The sequence below is a fragment of the Diabrotica undecimpunctata genome, chromosome 4 (genome assembly GCF_040954645.1).
Source record: "Diabrotica undecimpunctata isolate CICGRU chromosome 4, icDiaUnde3, whole genome shotgun sequence".
Taxonomy (NCBI): domain Eukaryota; kingdom Metazoa; phylum Arthropoda; class Insecta; order Coleoptera; family Chrysomelidae; genus Diabrotica; species Diabrotica undecimpunctata.
Window position 1 is genome coordinate 159,628,677 of NC_092806.1, and position 18,147 is coordinate 159,646,823.

An 18,147-nucleotide genomic window follows, 5' to 3' on the forward strand; every position below is an offset into this window, starting at 1 on the left:
GTGGCTATGAATTTTCAAGGAATCCGAGCCAAACAGCGTATTCAATTTAATGAAAATTAAACTATAAGTAAAAAATTATTTTGCTTCAGCAGTTTAATAAACGTTGTAATTATGTTATATAATAAATCTTTTTCAAGGTAATAGTTGATTTGTTACTTTTTTTGTGGATTTTTTTGTGAAAGTAATTTTTTAAAACTTTTCTTTCTGGGGTTAATTGAATCTTCTCATACAAATGAATAGGTTGTCCCTATTGACTTGTCACAAATGCGGAGTCAATCGAGACAGAAACAGTAATATTTTTTTATAATCACCTGCCAATGTGACAGGTGAAAGCTCTAATAGAGACCTACAATTTTGCGCTGGTCCGAAGCCTCTAAAGTTTTTACAAAAAAAGTTGAAAATTGTCCCGATTCACCCCGATTGACGGTAGTTAAAGAACGTAGATTCACTTAATCTCTGAAACCATAGAACAACGTAACAATATCAATACCATTTAAATACAAAATAAGATTAGATGATCAAAACATTACCCTGTGACACACCTACATTAATGTGACTTTAAAGTAGTAAACATTTTTTGTTTTCTGTTAGATAAGTAATTTTCAATTCATTTAATGCCAAACCTTGTAAAGAACATCCATTTCCATCAAGTTTCCTTGAGAGAATTGATCTACTAGATACAAGCAACTCAAGAGAGAAATACAAGCAACCCAGAATAGTAAAAGATTGGAGAACCAGCATCAAAAGAATAATAACAACCCAAGAAATATATCAACATTCATAACCCCATTATACAGTTCCGCAGTAAGTCCCAGTTAAAAAATTATTCTTTTTTTATTACTTACCCAATATAATCAACCCAAGTATTGCACAATTTGAAGCCAGCTAAGAATTCTTGAAGTATTTACCGAACTTAATACTTTTATATTGATAGAAGTGTTTACAAAATAAAGAAATAGACTTCTAATCTTATCTTTGTTTACAGGTTTCGAAGTGGTTGAGATGATTTAATATTTTTTACTCTGCAAAGAATATACTTAACCTATGAGCTACGGTATAAATGAGGTTTTAATAAAATTATAATAGAATATTGATAGCGCATTATACAAAGCAGATTGATGTAGGTGAACTGATATATTTCTTTACCGACACAAAGCAATCTAATTGACGGGAGAATGCGATAGCTATATGATAGCTGTGCACAAAGTTATCGGAACAGTTTTTCGAGAAAAGTGCTATGTGAATAAATTTAAGCAATTGAAATAGGCACATATTTTAGCCAATAATAATCATTTACCAAGCCCTAAAGACCTTTATAGATACCAAATTTTAAAAAACGTTTTGAGTACAATATACTACTAACATTTGTGTATTGTGAGAAATAAATCACTTATTCATACATTTACTCGAATTGTTCATGCTAAAACCTCGTTTTAGTCCTTGGTTTGCTTTTAACTGCATTTTAATCGTGATAGTAAAAGTGTAGATACTTTAATTTGATTTTATAAAGTGTCTTGGTATCTTCTTTTTCAATAATCTTTTTCAAGCCCTGGTGTAAGGATTTCTTCTCTATTTGGTAGTCCTGGCTTCCCCCAGCATCCGCCTCCAAGGATCCATTTCCCTAGCTTCTCTTCTCCAGTTATCTACCCTCAATGTTCCTTCAGCGTCGGCTCTTATTTCGTCTATCCACATTTTCCTTGGTTTTCCTACTGGCTCACGTCCCACCATAATTTCATTAAGCGTTCTACTAGGTGTCATGCCCAGCGCAATTTTTCTATTTTTGCATAATTTGCTTTAGAGGGTTCTTTATAATATTGATATTGATACATATAACTCGTGGTAGAATATTGTTCTTTCTTATATACATACCTTTGTCACAGATGGGTCCCAATAGCCTTCCCAATATTTTTCTTTCAAAAGTATTAATTAGGTTTATTGTTTTTTCTGCCCTCCATTTTTCTGCGCCATGTGTTGCTATTCGTTGTATATTCGCCATGTGTGGCTATTATAATATAATATATTCAATATTCGTTGTATAAATATTTTGAACTTTAGTTCCCTAAACATTGCGACCAGTGGCGGCTGGTGTGGTAAAATTTTGGGTAGGCCAAGCCAGCAAATTACATATCGCTATGTGTAATCAGTGACGGATCCAGAGGGAGGGGTCACGGGGTCATGACCCCCCCCCTAACTAATTTTTTTAATGATTTCTCTGTTCATTTTAACTTCTGCGTTGTATCTAATTTTTGCGATTTTAGATTTTTCATCTAGCAAATTGCGAACAGAAAACGCCTTCTGTACTTCCTTAAAGGACAGGAAATTACTTAAATGTTCCTTGCAACTGGAGTGTTTTTTTGAGGAGGCAGACATATTTTTTAAATCAAAGTATCCTTCACAAGTCCATACACATTTCTTATTAGAAAATAACAAACACGGTCAGCAATATAGTCTGTTTTTCGTAATACTTCCAGACAACCATTTGTAGACATCATACCAGGAGCAATTAAAAGTACGCACCTTTTTCCCATCTTTTTTGTCAATACGCAATGTTAGAGTAGGCCTTTCATTCATAATAAATTTTTTTTCTATCAATTTGAGTTCTTCTAGATAATGGCGATTCCAATAGTGAAACAACAATGTCCAAACACTCACTATCAACATTACTATTACTGCAACTTGGTAAAGCGTCATAAAAACTCATTTTTATTGTATCAGGTATAAATCAATCTCACATATAAGTTGCATACAATCAGGCGATATAGAAATCATGCAAATGGGATTTTTTTTCTTCGAATTTTACCAATTTTTTTTTAAATTTATTTGGGCAACCGTGCACTTGTTTCCAATTGTGTTGTTTGTTTAAAAATGTGTTACAATTATACATTATTACATATTTTTTTATCGTAATTTAAAAGAAAATTTATATTACAATTCGATAATTACGTTACAAGTGACAACGATGGTCGACGTAGGCCCGATCGTCTGGTGCCTAAACAGCAAGCATAAACACGACAATATAAATCGTTGTCCGGCAAGCTGCTTAACTTCAAACGCTTTTTGTACGGGGATCTTATGTGAGCTGGGTCGGCCAGTTACGATCGGGCCTATTAATGATATTTAAAATGCCTGAATACGATTCGATGCTTTCTGTGGTAATATAATAACATAGTTGTTTTAACAGACGTTAATATATTGAGTGATTTAGTACATTTAAAAGTTATTTACATGCATTAACATAATTTTTGAATATATGTTTTTCAATTTTAAAGCTCTTAAAATTATTGGGTAGGCCCGGCCTATCCTGCCTACCCCCAAAAGCCGCCACTGATTGCGACAGAGAGAAGTATACTTTATTAGCAAGAATGGTCCTTTTCAATCTTTCCCATAGATAGGATGGTTAGTTTGGTCTTTCCTCCCCCTCGCTGCCGTCCTCAGTTATCTGTATGCCCAGGCTATGGCCCAGGTACGTGAGCTGTTTTACAACTTCCACCAATTTTTGCCACCAAGTTTTACCAATTTCCTTGGTATACCAAAATTCTCGCATAATTAAGTATATATTATTATCTCTGTTTATATTATACAAAATAAACAAAATCTAACATTTGTTTGACGTTGAATATCGGGTCAATAATAGACGGCCCTTATATTAATATTATACTGTAAACCACTGTAAACATGTACATGAAGACACACACATAAGTTTTTATATTTTATTTGTGTGTGCTCATTGTCTCAATGATCGTTGCTGTTGGTTGGATTTTCTCTTTTTGTGTTTTGTTGTCCTGTTTAGGTTTTTCACCTCTTCAGGACGTGGTTTTTTTGTTGTTGGTTTTTGTCGTTACATTGGTTCTACTGGCGGTTCGCTTCGTTGGATGTGTCTGTGGAGGAGGATCATGGACAATCAGAGGTGAAAGGGTTGTTGAGCTAAAACGGTCCTTTTCAGAATTTTATTAATGAAAATATAGTTAGTTATAAATTGACTGAATTTAATAGTATATAAATTTAATTTAATTAATAAGTGTATAAATTGTGAATCGCGTGAGGGCAGCTGTGGCTGTATCCTCTGCAATAGATATAATTGTGCGATTGAATCGGGAAACCACAGAAAACCGATCCCTCTTTGTCTAGCAAGCTCGAAGTGAGTATTTACTGATTAATACGGCGATAAAAGAGAGGACTTGCCTCCAGGTTGTCAATATATTCATCAGGGAGTTCGTTGCTGGCAAGGGTCACTAATTTAGTGGGTGGGAGAAGGAGTTTGGATTTAGGTTGTCTTTTGAATACAATTCCATTGGATGAGCAGGTAGTTTTCAAGATATTTTGGGCTCTGAAGTTTTGGCCACGGATGGTTTTGATTGTGTAACTCCTGCTCAGAGAGGAGATCCTCCCATTGATGGGCTGGATATTCGACAGTTGATGAATGAGGGCGGAGGGGTGATCGCGTCGTTTGTTGTTTACTCTACGCAGGATTCCCCGTTCCAATCCCAGCAGTATCTGTGTGAGGTGGCGGTTGATCAAAATATAGAGGTTAAATCTATACTCAATCACCGGCCTGATAAATGTTTTGTAAGTATGTACGAGTGTACGTGGGTGTGTCAATCCGAACATACCATAGAGAGCATTGAGTAAACCGACTCTGCTTCTAACCTTGTTACAGGCTACTTTCAAATCGGTCCTCCAGTTTAGTGTTTGAGTAAACACCACACGGAGCTACTCCATCTAGTCACGGAGTTTGAGTCGGTCGCCGTTGTTTCTTCCGGCTATATTGTATGAGGTGAATCTGCTGAGACTGGAGTCTCTAAAGAGAATCATTTGAGTTTTATTAGGGTTAGGTGTTACTCTCCATCTCCCGCACCACCTGTAGACCAGATCAAGGTGATTTTGAGCCAACCTAAGTAATGCATTTATGTCTCGTGCTGTTGTTACGAGAGCGGTATCGTTTGCGTAGAGCAAAGTGAGCGTATTAGTGTAACGTGGGTTTGGAAAGTCGCTATTGTATATCGTGGGCGTTCTGGGAAAATCCACTAACTCACAAAAGTAAAGTTTTGAGAAAAACGCATTTAAAGATTTCTATACCTCTTAAAAATCAGGAACACTGGTTGGTCAAGTTCTGGTACCTGGATATGATTTGGAAGTATGTTATCCACACGTGGTGTACACATTCATGTAAAAATATTTTGAAAAACATTATTTTATTGATGAAAACTGTGAAAAAGATGGAGTTAGTTGATTTTCCTTGTCGCTAAATGCACCTATTTAATATAACGGTTAAAACATTTAAATGTATAAATTAATATTTATGGGGTAAAACTTTTTATAATAAAAGACAAAAAGGTCTTGAATATTTATATTCTCAAAAAATAGATATACATAGAGATAAGTGCAGACACTAAGAGTTTTGATCACTCATGTCATCTTCGGTACCACGATCCTCAACACCGGGTTCAATTATGACATCTGTTACCAGTTTTGACGTGGGAAGAGACCTGTACCAACCCTGAAATTCATCTGGTATAATGTTGTTTTTGCACAATTTCATTAAATCCTTCTTTTTTTGAATACTAATAGGTAACTGTTTTGTGTAAAGCTTGGGTAAATTTTTTGGTTGATTTGGTGGCCTCCCCTTTCCGTAAATAGAAATTGAGCGGTAGGAGTCGGTATGTCTATACTTGTATTGAATTATGCCTGTGCCTGGTTCATGCTTGGAATATTTTAAGCTTTTAATTAGTAACCAATTAACAACCTTCCCAGTTTCGTCTTTAGATCTATTTTTAATAAGATTTTTTGAAAGATGCTTCAAATCATAAAAATCTGTGTACTTTAGTTCTGTAATTTTGTACGGTTTGGAATTTTTTGATTTTCGCGTAGATCGGGCTATCCGGAAGATATTTAACCAATCGTTTATTAAATAAACAGATACATGCTTTTTCGCTTTTTCTATCGCACTATGCATCGAATCAGCTTCCATATAACTGTATCCGCTTTCCAGAAATTTATGTTCTATAACGTTAATACGTGAATTGTTCACTGCGTATAACAAAATTACATGTGGAGGCAACTGGTTAATGTATTTAAAGAGGCACGTTCCTATCTCTGAACTCCCTCGTTTGCCATTTATTTCAGTCCAACAATAACAACTTGCTTCTTCGGATGATTGGTATATGGTAAGGTTGTATACACATAATTTGCGAGAGTAATACATTGGGCTAACATCTGAACTTGGTATCTGTAACACATATTGTAGATCAAATGTTGCATACACAAAAGTATTATCTTGAGAAATCTTTCTTTATCTGCTTGTTTTGCAGAGTAGCAGTCATCTCTCCTTTGTAAATGACACTGCAGTGTCTCATTATCTAGGTTTTCCGCTGTAAATGGCTTATGCGTTTTACATATTAAGCACTGATGCTTTTTCGGCTTAAAAAATGAATAATTATAATTTCGGCCAAATATTCGTTTGTACGTTACCAGTGACACTGGTGGTTTTCCTTTCTCCTGCAGTCCCCCGTTTCGCATTTTTCTGTATACAACTGATACATTTTGGATATAGACAAATTGCTATCCAAATACTGCCTTTTAGTGTCTCGTCTGGAGTAATGCGATTCCATTGTGGGAAAACTTTCTATGTGGCGTTTTATCTCGGCGATAACTTCAGGCTTAGTTTTATTGGCAGGAGATAACATCCCCCTTTTGTCCTTACCAACAAAATTTCCAGATGAACCTCTATGTTTAAAATCATTTAGAACAACACAGTTACCAATGTTAAGTGTTTTTAAGAAGAAAAGCTGGCATATACGACGTTTGGTTTTATTCTTCTGAAAATGGTATTGTTTAGAATTTTGACGAATAACTGAGTCATCATTTTTGCGTCGTCTTCTTTCTGGACTTTTTACGGTAACATTACTTAAAATAAAATCTTTCTGTCTGACAAAATCAAGATTCCAGTATGCTAAACATATCACTTTCCTGTCTTCTTCTGTGAAGTCCTCGTGACATTTAAAGCGACAATTTTGACAATCAACTGGTTGGGGTGTCTTAGCTGGTCGTTTCTTTTTCTTAATTTGATAATCTAAACCCTGACTTCGTCTTCTCCTGGCAACATTACATTTCCAAGTTTTAAGATTGGTTGCTTTCCACCTACTTAATTTTTTGATTGGACTCCTACTGTTTTCAGGGCTGTTCTGCTTAGACAGAGATAAATCACTATTATACGTTGGATCGTTGACGGAATCATCACTAAATGGATCTACAACAAACACTAAAATTAACGAATTGTACTTGAAATCTATATAAGTTTTATACCGGACAGTGGAGTTGTAGTTCTACATATTGACAGATATTGTGGTTCTTCCTGAACAGCATTGATTGCGATTTCTTTAGAGCAAGTACCAATTTGTTCCAGTTCTAAACAAAAACAACAGTATTGTTAATAATCGTATTATTTTAATAATAAAATAATTACAGAAACAACAAATAAAGTGAATACTAACCTCAATTTGAATTTTGTGCCTTCTCAGCATCCTCTACCATTTTACACAATAACTTTCCTCTGCTATACATTCTAAAGAATTTTATAAACTAACCACGTTGCATCGACGTCCAAACACAATTAAATTTAATGAAGTGTTTAGCAAACATAACCGCACTATTTGGAGTTAGTTGATTCTCCTTGTCTCAGGTTCTACTATTGCGGCTTGTATAGGCAACTAAAATTACACTATGTGCAGTTAGTTGATTTTTCCTGTCAAGCTTTGTAATTGTTTGTAAATAAGAATCAACTAAGTGCACTTAATTTATTTCTGCTGTATAAAAAATTTCGCTAAGGGAGTTAGACTAAATCATGGTTCAGATTTAAAAATGATGAATGACGAATTTGAAGACATAGGGTTTTTCCTGTTAAAATATTGATGTTTCTGGATTTAATGGTAATAAAATGTCAATATTGAAAAAAATGGAGTTAGTGGATTTTCCCAGAACGCCCACGATATAGTATATAGTATGGGTGCCAACACTGAACCTTATGGAACTCCTGCTGTAGGAGTAAAAGAGTCAGAGAAGTGGTCTCGCATTTTTACCGTGATTCGACGTTGAGTGAGAAATGAATGGATAAGTCTAACGAATGGGGAGGGCAGACCGATGTTCAACAGTTTCCTGACCAGTCCAGCATGCCAGACGTGGTCGAAGGCTTTTTGAACATCGAGAAAAATGCCTAGAGAGAGTTTGCCGTCGTTTAGACTTTGAGTGAAGTGAGTGACGATCTCTGTCAATGCCGTTGTGGTGGAGTGACCTCTAAAGCCGAATTGAAATGTTGGGATGGTGTTCTGTGGTAAAGTCAACGAGTCTCTCCTTAAGGATCCTCTCGAAGACCTTAACCAAGACGTTTAGTAGAGAAATCGGCCTATAAGAGTGCAAATCGATCCGGGGTTTGCCCTTTTTAAGGAGCATGATTGTATTGGTTTCTTTCCATGGAGATGGAAAGTAGCAGAGTCTAAGAGTGGCATTGACAATGTTCGTCAGGTAGAGTGTGACGCTAGGTGGAAGTTGTTTCACGCAGTTCCTGGCAATTTTGTCAGGTCCCGGTGAATTTGATTTGCCGATTTGGCAAACATGTTCGAAGGTTTGTTGATACACAGGAGCCATGATAGGGTAATCATGTGGCTCCTGTGGATTGACGGGGGTGGCGAGTCGTGTTGTTATGTCTCTCACAATTGTCGGACGTAACTCGTGGTCCAATCTAGGGTTATCGGGGGTGATTAGGGTGTATTGTAAATGTATTTTGAAGATGTTGGCCTTCTGTTGATCTGAATTAATAATTTGGTTGTTCACCACAAAGTGAGAAGGGTTGTTGGTTATCTGTTTAGTTAGGATTTTGAGTTTGGACCAGAATGCGCCGCCGTTACGATAATCAAGTGTAGAGGTAGCTGCTTGCAATTGATTGGCTTGCAGATTATTAACCTGTAGTTTGATCACCGCAGATAGGCGGCTGTTTTATGTTTTGACTCGGGGGTTGCGGGTACTTTGAAACTGACGTAGGAGTCATCTCTTTTGTTTGATTTTATTGATGATGTATTGAAGTAGAGGTGGTATGCTAGGGTTTATGACCCTATTAGTGACTGATATCTCAATCACTTGATTTATCAGACAACGTGTCACCATAGACTTATATCTTATATTTTAACATAGACTGCGCGTACTGACAACAAAACAAGATCTCTTCATCATCATCTTTGGCTCGACAATCCTCTGTGGATCTTGGCCTGCTCTAAGATTCGTCGCCATTCTGTTCGGTTTCTTGCCATCTTCTGATTTTTAATATCCGTAAGTCGGTTTCAACTCCATCTAACCACCTAATTCGCGGTCGGCCTTTGCTTCTTCTTCCTACAGGTGTTCCTGTGGTTAGCTTTTTAGCTATTCGTATTTTCTACATTCGTATTATGTGTCCAGCCCATCTAAGTCGCTGTGTTTTAATGAACGTTATGACATCTGGCTCATCAAAGAGCTGATACAATTCAAAATTATATCTTCTGCGCCACTGCCCTTGGTCGTTTATAGCGTATAGTCGTTTATTTTATATAAATATTTCGCGGAGTATTTTACGCTCAAATATTCCCAAAAGTCTTTCATCTTTCTGCGTTAGAGTCCATGTTTCTGCTCAAGATCTCAACAAGATCTTGCTTCTTGCATTTATTCAATCTGTCTCTTTCTCTAGCGCATTTAAACTTCTTACTCTATTTCTTCCCTACCAAAAATTGGTTTGGTCACTTAGCTTTAGCTCTACTCACAAAACAATTTAATATTTAAATAAAAAATTGTTTATATTTAATGAAATTTGCAATTTGTTTGATTATGTTGATGTTGATGTTGAACGACAGTGGCGCACCCAGGGGGGTGGGTTATAGGGGTTAAACCACCCCCTTCCCGTCACTATTCCGACACTGTTACTCACAAATTTTAAGTACTTAAAATGGTGGAGGTAGCATAAAAAAATTTCGGTGCCCAACCAAAACCCCCCACAAGAAAATTCTAGGTGCGTCACTGTAGAACGACAATGTCAAAGTCGCACATAGCATAGCACATTGCCTTTAACTTATATAGGCATGGACGTAAATTAAAAATCTTTTAACGGTTGCATTAATTGATTTTTTCATGTGCATACATTTTACAAAAACTATTTACAATCAGTTCTACAACATAAATCATTGTTTCTACTGTATAAATATTATGTAGAGTCAAACGATAATACAAAATAATCAAGGATTAAAAAGAAGAATGTATTATTTGTCAAAAACAAAACAAATGTCACTGTTAAACAAGTAATTACAATTACATGGTATCACACGTGCTTAGGAAATACTTTTAAAAGCGATGGTAAAATAAATTAGTTAATATTAAATTCACCTTTATTGTTATTTATTTTTTATAGGATGTCCTAAGTCGTCCAGCCGAAGAATTTGAAAATGACCAAACAGTGGAAACTATGTGGGCTATAAAAGCCTTTGAACATGCTGAAGTATACTTTAATGTAAGAAGTATAGTCAATAAGTTAGCAGCTTAGATATTAAGGGTGAACCTGCAAAACTGTTAGTTTGAAACTCTTTGCTTTTTGGTTTTTCTAGGAAAGAAAACATTGATGTGATGTTTGGCCTATTTAGATTTAATTTATAACAAGAGATAGTTAAGTGTTATGTGGCTTCTTTTGATACATTGTTCTATTTTCTTTGTAATACTTGGGTATAATGTTACAGATTTTAATAATGGTTTTGGTTAGAGCAAATTGGATGTTTTGTAACAATTTTTTTTATAAACAGAACATCCTAATACAGGTTGCTATTTAGATTGGTGAAATTTAATCAAGCACCAAGACCTGTGAAGTGTCTTCTAGAAAAAACCATATTAATTTTATAGAACATACAAAATGGAAGCATACATGACAATTTGTAAATAATACAATCCTTTATCTTTTTTCAGTTGCTCTGTGAAAAAGATCAAAAAAACATAAAACAAGGCAAGCTTTACACAAATCTTTGATAAAAAAAACTTATTTATTATTCATTTAACCTAGCAAATTTACTTTTTAACAATGTGGTTCACTTTTAATCTTTTTGGAAGATATAATATTAATAATTTTCATGCATTTTAGATTTTATGTTCAGTAGATCCAAAATTGCTCAAATTAACCCCAGTAGATGATTTAATTTATAAAGTCTTCAGAGAAGAATTCCCAAAACTAGAAGTCGAAGTAATAAAAGAAAATGAATTAAAGAGTACAAAAGAAAAAGGAAAGTGGCGACCTTTTTGTGAACGATTTAAGAATGTTGTAGAAGACTATAGTTACGGTACTTTACTGAGAGCAGATGCCAAAGATGATTATAAAGAGGACAACACCATATTAGTTACTAGGATTCAATTTTATGCCATTGAACTGGCTAGGAATAGGGAGGGAGTCAATGATGTTCTAAGGAAAAAGTTCTGGCCTGAATCTAAGGAAGAGAAAGAGGATTAGGAAGTATTTAATAAATCTCAATTTTTATACATTTTATTTTATTTATAAGTTTTTTTGTAAGTCAAAAAATAAAGTATACTTAAGATTTTCTTGATGATCTGTAATTTTATTACAAATTCATTTTAGTACATTAGCCTCAAATTACAACTTGGGCCCTAAAAACATTTCTGCCAAACATTATTGAGGGATCTAAAGAGTTCACTAACGGTTATAAAGAGATTTTCTGAACTGGATATATAAAAATTTACAGCATGTACTTGTTTTTTTTATAGTTACTAAATTAGGAGAATAAAAAAGGGAGAAAATTGCCCATTGGTTTAAAAAACACAAACAAGAATACATTTTACACTCTTTAGAAAAAATCAATACACAACCTACAGACTGGTCTAGATGCATTTAATGTTCTGTGAAAGTTTCATATCTGTCTTTTACTACTAATTGAGATATTACCTGCCTATAGTGACTAAAAACATTTTGCTGGTAACTGTGTTGGCATTTTTAAAATTGTCTACACAAGTCTGTAAACATTAGTAAACCTACTAGTTTTACCATTTATCTTGTCCAACTTCAAATACTCAAAGATAGCAACCACATCTTGGTTCAATCATCATTGATACTGCGATCAGACATCAAAGGATGAACCTCATCTTCCCAGAGAGTGAGACAACTGAGCAAGAAAATTCCAGCTAGCAACTGGTGCCATATCTCAAACAAAGGTGTGGAATGGGCCTGGGCAGAAGAATGTAGACACCCAAGTAATATCTGTGAAATGCTAAACCAGCCGACATGCATATTATACAAGTAAATATACCAACATCCACTTGAAGTGACTGAAGATGTAATAAAAAAACATACCACCTGATACATGAAACCATCTCCAATATTTACCAATATCGATGAAAAGATTTAGAACTTCTAGTTATCCAAAATGGTTTAATGCCAACTTATGTTATTTAGTTGTACAAAAAAAATTGCTCACAATAATGATTTGGCTTTCTGTAATTAAGAGGATTACGTGATTTTCTTAAAACTTAGAACATTGTGTAAAGATTTGTCAAATCAATGTTATAACACTTATCTGAATCAAGTAAATCATAATTTATGCAGTAAATAGTAAAAGGGCATTAAATGATTTACAAGATAGTATGTTTAATGGTAATGTTATAGCAACAAATGGACATCATATTGCAAACTGTCTCAGTCAATTTTTCAATAGTTTATTCGCCAAAATCAAAACTTGGAAGTAAAGGAAACAGCAATCTTTTTATTCCTAATTTTTCAATATCAGTGAAAGATATTTTCAACATTTTATCCTTACATAATAAGTTAAGCAGTGGTCCAGATGATGGTATTCCCGATTATTTTCTAAAGAACGTATTTATTCACTAACTAATCCTTTACATCTTCTTTTTGAGTCATTATTGAAGACATGGGTTTTCCCAACTTTATAGAAGCATTCTTATATCTGCCCAATTTTTAAATCAGGTAATAAACAAGACATAACAAATTGTGTAAGCAATCCTCTATACCAAAACTTTTTGATAGACTACTGCACTGCCAATTAAAATTTTATTGTAAAGTGTGACTAATGCCCTAAGTGTGACTAAATCCATGCAATCAACATGGATTTTCTTAGAATAAATCAAGGTTAACGAATTCAGTACTCTTTGAACAAAAATTATTAAACATGTTGAAGAATAAGTCAGATTGATACTATTTATACTGACTTCTCCAAGGCATTTGACAGAATAGATCATCTACATCCTTTTAGAAAAATTAAATGTCATTCTTTGGCTTCAGTTATCAATTCTTAAAATGGTTTAACAGCTTTTTAAGAGACCACACACAAGAAAGTAAGATTAGGTTGGTTTAATTTACATATAATTCATGTGACATTAGGAGTATCTCAAGCTCACTGTTCACCTTTGTTATTTAATATGTTTGTGAACTATACATCAGAATGTTTTAGAAATTGCGATTTCCTGATGCTTGCAGATAATTTGAAATAGATTTAGATGGGATGAGTACTTGGTGAGAATATTTTGGATTTAAATGTTGCTAAAAAAGTTTGTATAGAGGTATTAAAAAATGTGATACTTCTTATACAATTAATGATAATGAATTGTCTTATGTCAAAACAATAAAAGTCACATTTGATGAACAGTTGCATTTTGTACAACATATAAATAATGTAATAATAAATTCATTAAAATCTTTAGGCTTTATCATTCGCAACTGTCTGAGACATCTGTTTGGGCTTTAAGAACAGTTTATTATGCTTTGGTCATATCTAAAGTGGAATATGCATCTATTGTATGGTCTCCACAATAACAAGTTCATTCTACTACATTGGAGAGATTACAGAACAAATTTTTAAGATATTGTGCATGTAAAATAAACATGCATTATTAATCATGATTATACAGGTATTTTAAAAACACTTAACATGAATTTACTAAAAACCCAATAAAATAACTGATTTAGTATTTGTGTTTAAATTAATAAATGGTTTAATTTGTTGTCCTTAACTTCTCCAACGGATTAGCTTATATGTTCCCTTTAGAAGTTTTAGACATGATCTGTTTTATAACTTTTCACAATAGAAATTATGGTATGCATTCACCCATTGAGCAAACACTGAAAATTATAAGTGGAAACAAAAATACAAATATTTGGTGTCTCCTTGGCTTCATTTAAAAATCAGATAAAAAATGTTTGACAAGCTATAGGTACTTTTTGTTTCGTATATAATTATTTTATTTTATTTATAATTAAGATTTTAATTTCACTTAGTTTTCAAGCAATTACAGAGATTGTTTTTTTACACTATGTAACATATATATTTTTTGTAATGGGGATAATCCCCTATATTAATAAATAAATATTCCTAAAAAAGAACCAATGATATTAATATCAGATTGGAATGCAATAGGTAAAATGAAAATAGATGACCATTCAAAAGAAACCTTCGGTAAAGAAAATGAACTATGTACCCATAAAAATGAGGGGTGAGTTTTGTATTCATACAGAAGCACAGTTAATGGACGAATAGCTTAGTAGGATTACACTATGGTCATGTAAAATCAACAAAACCTACAAAGTGACCCCACAAAGAACAAGGTGATTTGACAAAAATAACAACTGAATACATAAAAAAATTTAAACAAACCTTTGATAAATGCCGTTATTATACATAACATAATATGACCACAAGTTTAAAAACCAAGAAAATTTCAGTTAATATATGTAGTAACCAATTACATATTTGTAATTTATGCAAATAGTAAATACATAATATAACATATTGCAAAAAAAGCTCTGGCATAAACAAAAATTTTTTGTTAACTAATAAATCTGAAATTCTGATGATTTGTTAGCAACTTTGTATGTAATATCAAAGGAGAAGATAGATTTTTAAAAGACAAAAATTTTAAAATCTTTTATGGCAAATTTTAAAAGCCTTAATCTGCCATTTTGAATACATACCTTTTTAATAGCAATTAAAAATATGCATCTCATTTAATTTGATTCTACTATTGTCCAGTTACATGTTTTAAAATACATATAATTCTGTAGATAGTTTTTTAATAAACATAATTACGTTAAACTGATTATTAATGTTCTGCAGCTGACTTAATAATGTCTCTTACTTTAGTCTACAGTTATAAAAATTGCACCTTTCCACAATGGAATGTACTTTTTTAAGGGGAAATTAAACAGGAAACTATAACTTTATATTATTTTATTATTAAAAATTACTTATTACACTTAAGATGTTTCTACAGCTGAGGCAGCTGATTCTTCAGTGTATTTTCCTTTGTCTTTGCCCAAAGCGGCCAAACGTCCTTTGGCTCTTCTGTCAATGATCTTCTTTCTGTCCTTATCCATTTTAAGCTTAACAATAACAACCTGAAACATAAAAATAAACAATAATGAGAAAAAGCTCCGATTGCTCAAGAAATATATGTAATTTTGTTAGAAATCAGTGCCAAATTTTTCACCAAGGTGCAGCTGAAGTAAGAAAGTAACATCGGTATCCTAAAAAAACTTCAGGAACTAACGTCACAATCTAGTTCAAGTACTACAGTCTACGAATGGTTTAATTCATCATGTATGTTCAAAAGTAACTAATATAATTGCAGTTTGTCTATATAACATATTTGAGTTACTATTTTTCAATTTATTCAGTAAATTGATCAAATAATGTGTATGTTACTCAAAATTGGCTGCAACTGCTAACATCCTGTTTTAACAGTAAATATACATATAGTTAAAAAATATACATTTTATACTTCTACAGTGAGATAAAACAAATCATTTAAATGCTTTTACGTATGCATGCATTATTCTTATGCTTTTTACAGAACAACTTTTCTTCTAAAGCAACACGGATATCAAAATCTCAAGATATACTGGAAGTAACTTAGATGTTATTGATTCTCAAGTTGTTAAATTGATTAATCTGACACTTTTACTACAGTTTTATCATTTAAAACAGTTTATATATATTTTAATTTCTTTATTTTAGGTAATCTAATTTCTAATACTATAGCTCAGCTGTCATAAAGCTGAAAGCTTGTAGATTTCGCTATAGCAAAAGCATTATGCTAATTTCACTCACATGATGCTGGAATTATTTTTAGTAACATTTAAACCAAACTTATATAGTGGATGACATGTAAGGGATCTTAGTGTGTTAATTTGTATAACAAATCCACATAAAGCCAAGATCTCATTGCTTTTTTACAAGAACCTGACTCCTTGACTAGCAATTTAAAATCTTTAAATCCACACAAATGATAATTACATACAGGTATAGATTAAAAAACATTTTTATAAAATAAAACATGTGGTCACTTACTTTTGAAGGGTGGATTCCTACATATACACTAGCTCCATTGGCCTTTTCCCTCTGAATCCTTTCAATGTAGATAACGAATTTCTTTCTGTACACTTGTACAACTTTACCTACTTGTTGGCCTTTGTAGTGCCCCCTTACTACCTACGAAGCAGATACAAATAAATTCTTTTTAAGAATTAAATAATGTTCACAAATATATTGAGCAATTGCTATTAGATAAATAAAAACTTACTTGTACTTCGTCGTCCTTGCGGATTGGCATAGTGCTAACATTGTACTTTTGTCTAAGTTCTTTAGACAAGGGAGCGGACATAAGGGTCCTTCTGATGTGGGATGGGGCTGTGAAATGCCTTTTCCTGTTTTTGCTTCTTGAAGCGGTTACTAATTTGTTGAATTTCATTTTGTAAGCTGTTCCTTAACCCTGAAAACATGGGGACTTGAGTTTGTGTAGGTTATGTTTACGAAAACTGCAAAAATCTTCCTTTAGAATTAATAAAATTAAAAAATACGGGAATAACTGAGATGATTTAGAATTATTGAAAAACATTGTAACAGAAAATATTGTAAAAATATGGCAAACCACTAAGATTAAACAAGATATTTAACAAGAGTAAAACTTACGACAACAGCTAAAGAAATTTTTGATATAAAAGAAGTGTTACCAAGTTTGCAAAACAAAAGTTAGAGATTTTTGACATTGACATCTCTGCTTTTTCGTACGGTCTTGTACTTTTTACTATTCTGACACGAGTGGTGCTTATTATTATTACACACAGTTGTATTGTTGGTTGTCTACTTTAAACGTTGTTTTATAAATTTTATTTTATCATATTTGTTGAACAATAGAAAACGATTAAATACCGATAAGAATTACATAATAATACAAATTTACATAACGAGTTCATGTCAATATTAAATAAACGTATAAATTTATTTCACAGTATGGAATATTTCAAAGGAAAATATGTTTTTATAACAAATTGATTTTATCTAAAACTATAATCACAATCAATTATTATAACAATTATATTAACTTTCAAAGGTTGAATAATAATGGCTTGTTATTCTGAATATTATCATGAAATGTGATAATAAAAATCCTTGCAATTATTGTTTCAATGTTTAGTTTATAAATGACAAAAGAAGTACATTATTAATGGATTATTTCTTTATTATTTAGAACAACATATTACAACATTACAAACAATGTACAATGTACAATTTTACAATGTACAAAAGTACATTGTAGCCAACCTACACTACTGTACCAACCTATGTAATACTCCTCCTCGATTTGAGCTTAAATACATTACATAGGAGGAAAAATCGCTTAAATCTAAACAATTAAAAATATTCTTATAATTTTACATCAGTTAAGAAACGCTTGACAAAGACCTTAGATGGCAAAATTTTTCTTTTTATAAAGGCTTTGTCAATATATCTGCAAGATCATTTTCAGAGCAAATATAATAAATACATATTAATCGTTTTGAAACTAAATCTTTTATATAATGCTCCTTAATGTCAATGTGCTTGGCACGATTAGAATTTTCAAAAGACTGACTCATTGCTATTGTACTCAAATTATCAATTAAAAGTTTTGATTTACCCTGTACATTAAAATCAGATGAAATACCTTTGAAGTAAATCACTTCTTGACCTGAAGTAGCCCCAGCTATGTATTCAGCTTCTGCAGTTGACAGAGCAACACAGTTTTGTTTCTAGGACAACCATGAAATTGGATTGCCACAATAAAATACAATAAAACCTGTAATACTTTTTC

At 32.8% G+C, this 18,147-nt stretch overlaps 3 protein-coding genes across 3 annotated transcripts in view; 1 reads left to right on the forward strand and 2 right to left on the reverse strand.

The window, feature by feature from the left end:
• Positions 1–1,004, reverse strand: part of LOC140440341 (ornithine aminotransferase, mitochondrial-like) — a 47,249-nt gene extending 46,245 nt beyond the window's left edge. Inside the window, exon 1 of the mRNA XM_072530787.1 lies at positions 846–1,004. The gene's annotated coding sequence lies outside the window, so the exon portion shown is untranslated. The remainder of the gene's footprint in view (positions 1–845) is intronic.
• Positions 1,005–10,109: 9,105 nt separating this feature from the next.
• On the forward strand, positions 10,110–11,598 carry LOC140438543 (protein PBDC1). The gene is made up of 3 exons (XM_072528203.1): positions 10,110–10,368; positions 10,424–10,522; positions 11,141–11,598. Exons 1-3 carry the CDS (start codon positions 10,366–10,368, stop codon positions 11,501–11,503), a joined length of 465 nt encoding a protein of 154 aa, XP_072384304.1. The 5' UTR covers positions 10,110–10,365; the 3' UTR covers positions 11,504–11,598.
• A 3,630-nt stretch (positions 11,599–15,228) lies between these two features.
• Positions 15,229–17,110, reverse strand: RpL26 (ribosomal protein L26). Its single transcript, XM_072530788.1, has 4 exons — positions 16,986–17,110; positions 16,597–16,785; positions 16,365–16,505; positions 15,229–15,412 (listed from the first exon to the last, which is right to left on the reverse strand). The coding sequence occupies exons 2-4, from the start codon at positions 16,762–16,764 to the stop codon at positions 15,272–15,274; spliced, it is 450 nt and encodes a 149-aa protein (XP_072386889.1). The 5' UTR covers positions 16,765–16,785; positions 16,986–17,110; the 3' UTR covers positions 15,229–15,271.
• Positions 17,111–18,147: the final 1,037 nt, after the last annotated feature.

Bases quoted from the DNA above. Each gene is read 5' to 3' on its own strand.
- RpL26 (XM_072530788.1), bottom strand. From the start codon at position 16,764: ATGAAATTCAACAAATTAGTAACCGCTTCAAGAAGCAAAAACAGGAAA. The intron at 16,506-16,596 runs GTAAGTTTTTAT...TCTGCTTCGTAG, and splicing joins GCAAGGACGACGAAGTACAA to GTAGTAAGGGGGCACTACAA. The intron at 15,413-16,364 runs GTAAGTGACCAC...TTTATGTTTCAG, and splicing joins TAGGAATCCACCCTTCAAAA to GTTGTTATTGTTAAGCTTAA.
- LOC140438543 (XM_072528203.1), top strand. The intron at 10,523-11,140 runs GTAAGAAGTATA...CATGCATTTTAG, and splicing joins ATGCTGAAGTATACTTTAAT to ATTTTATGTTCAGTAGATCC.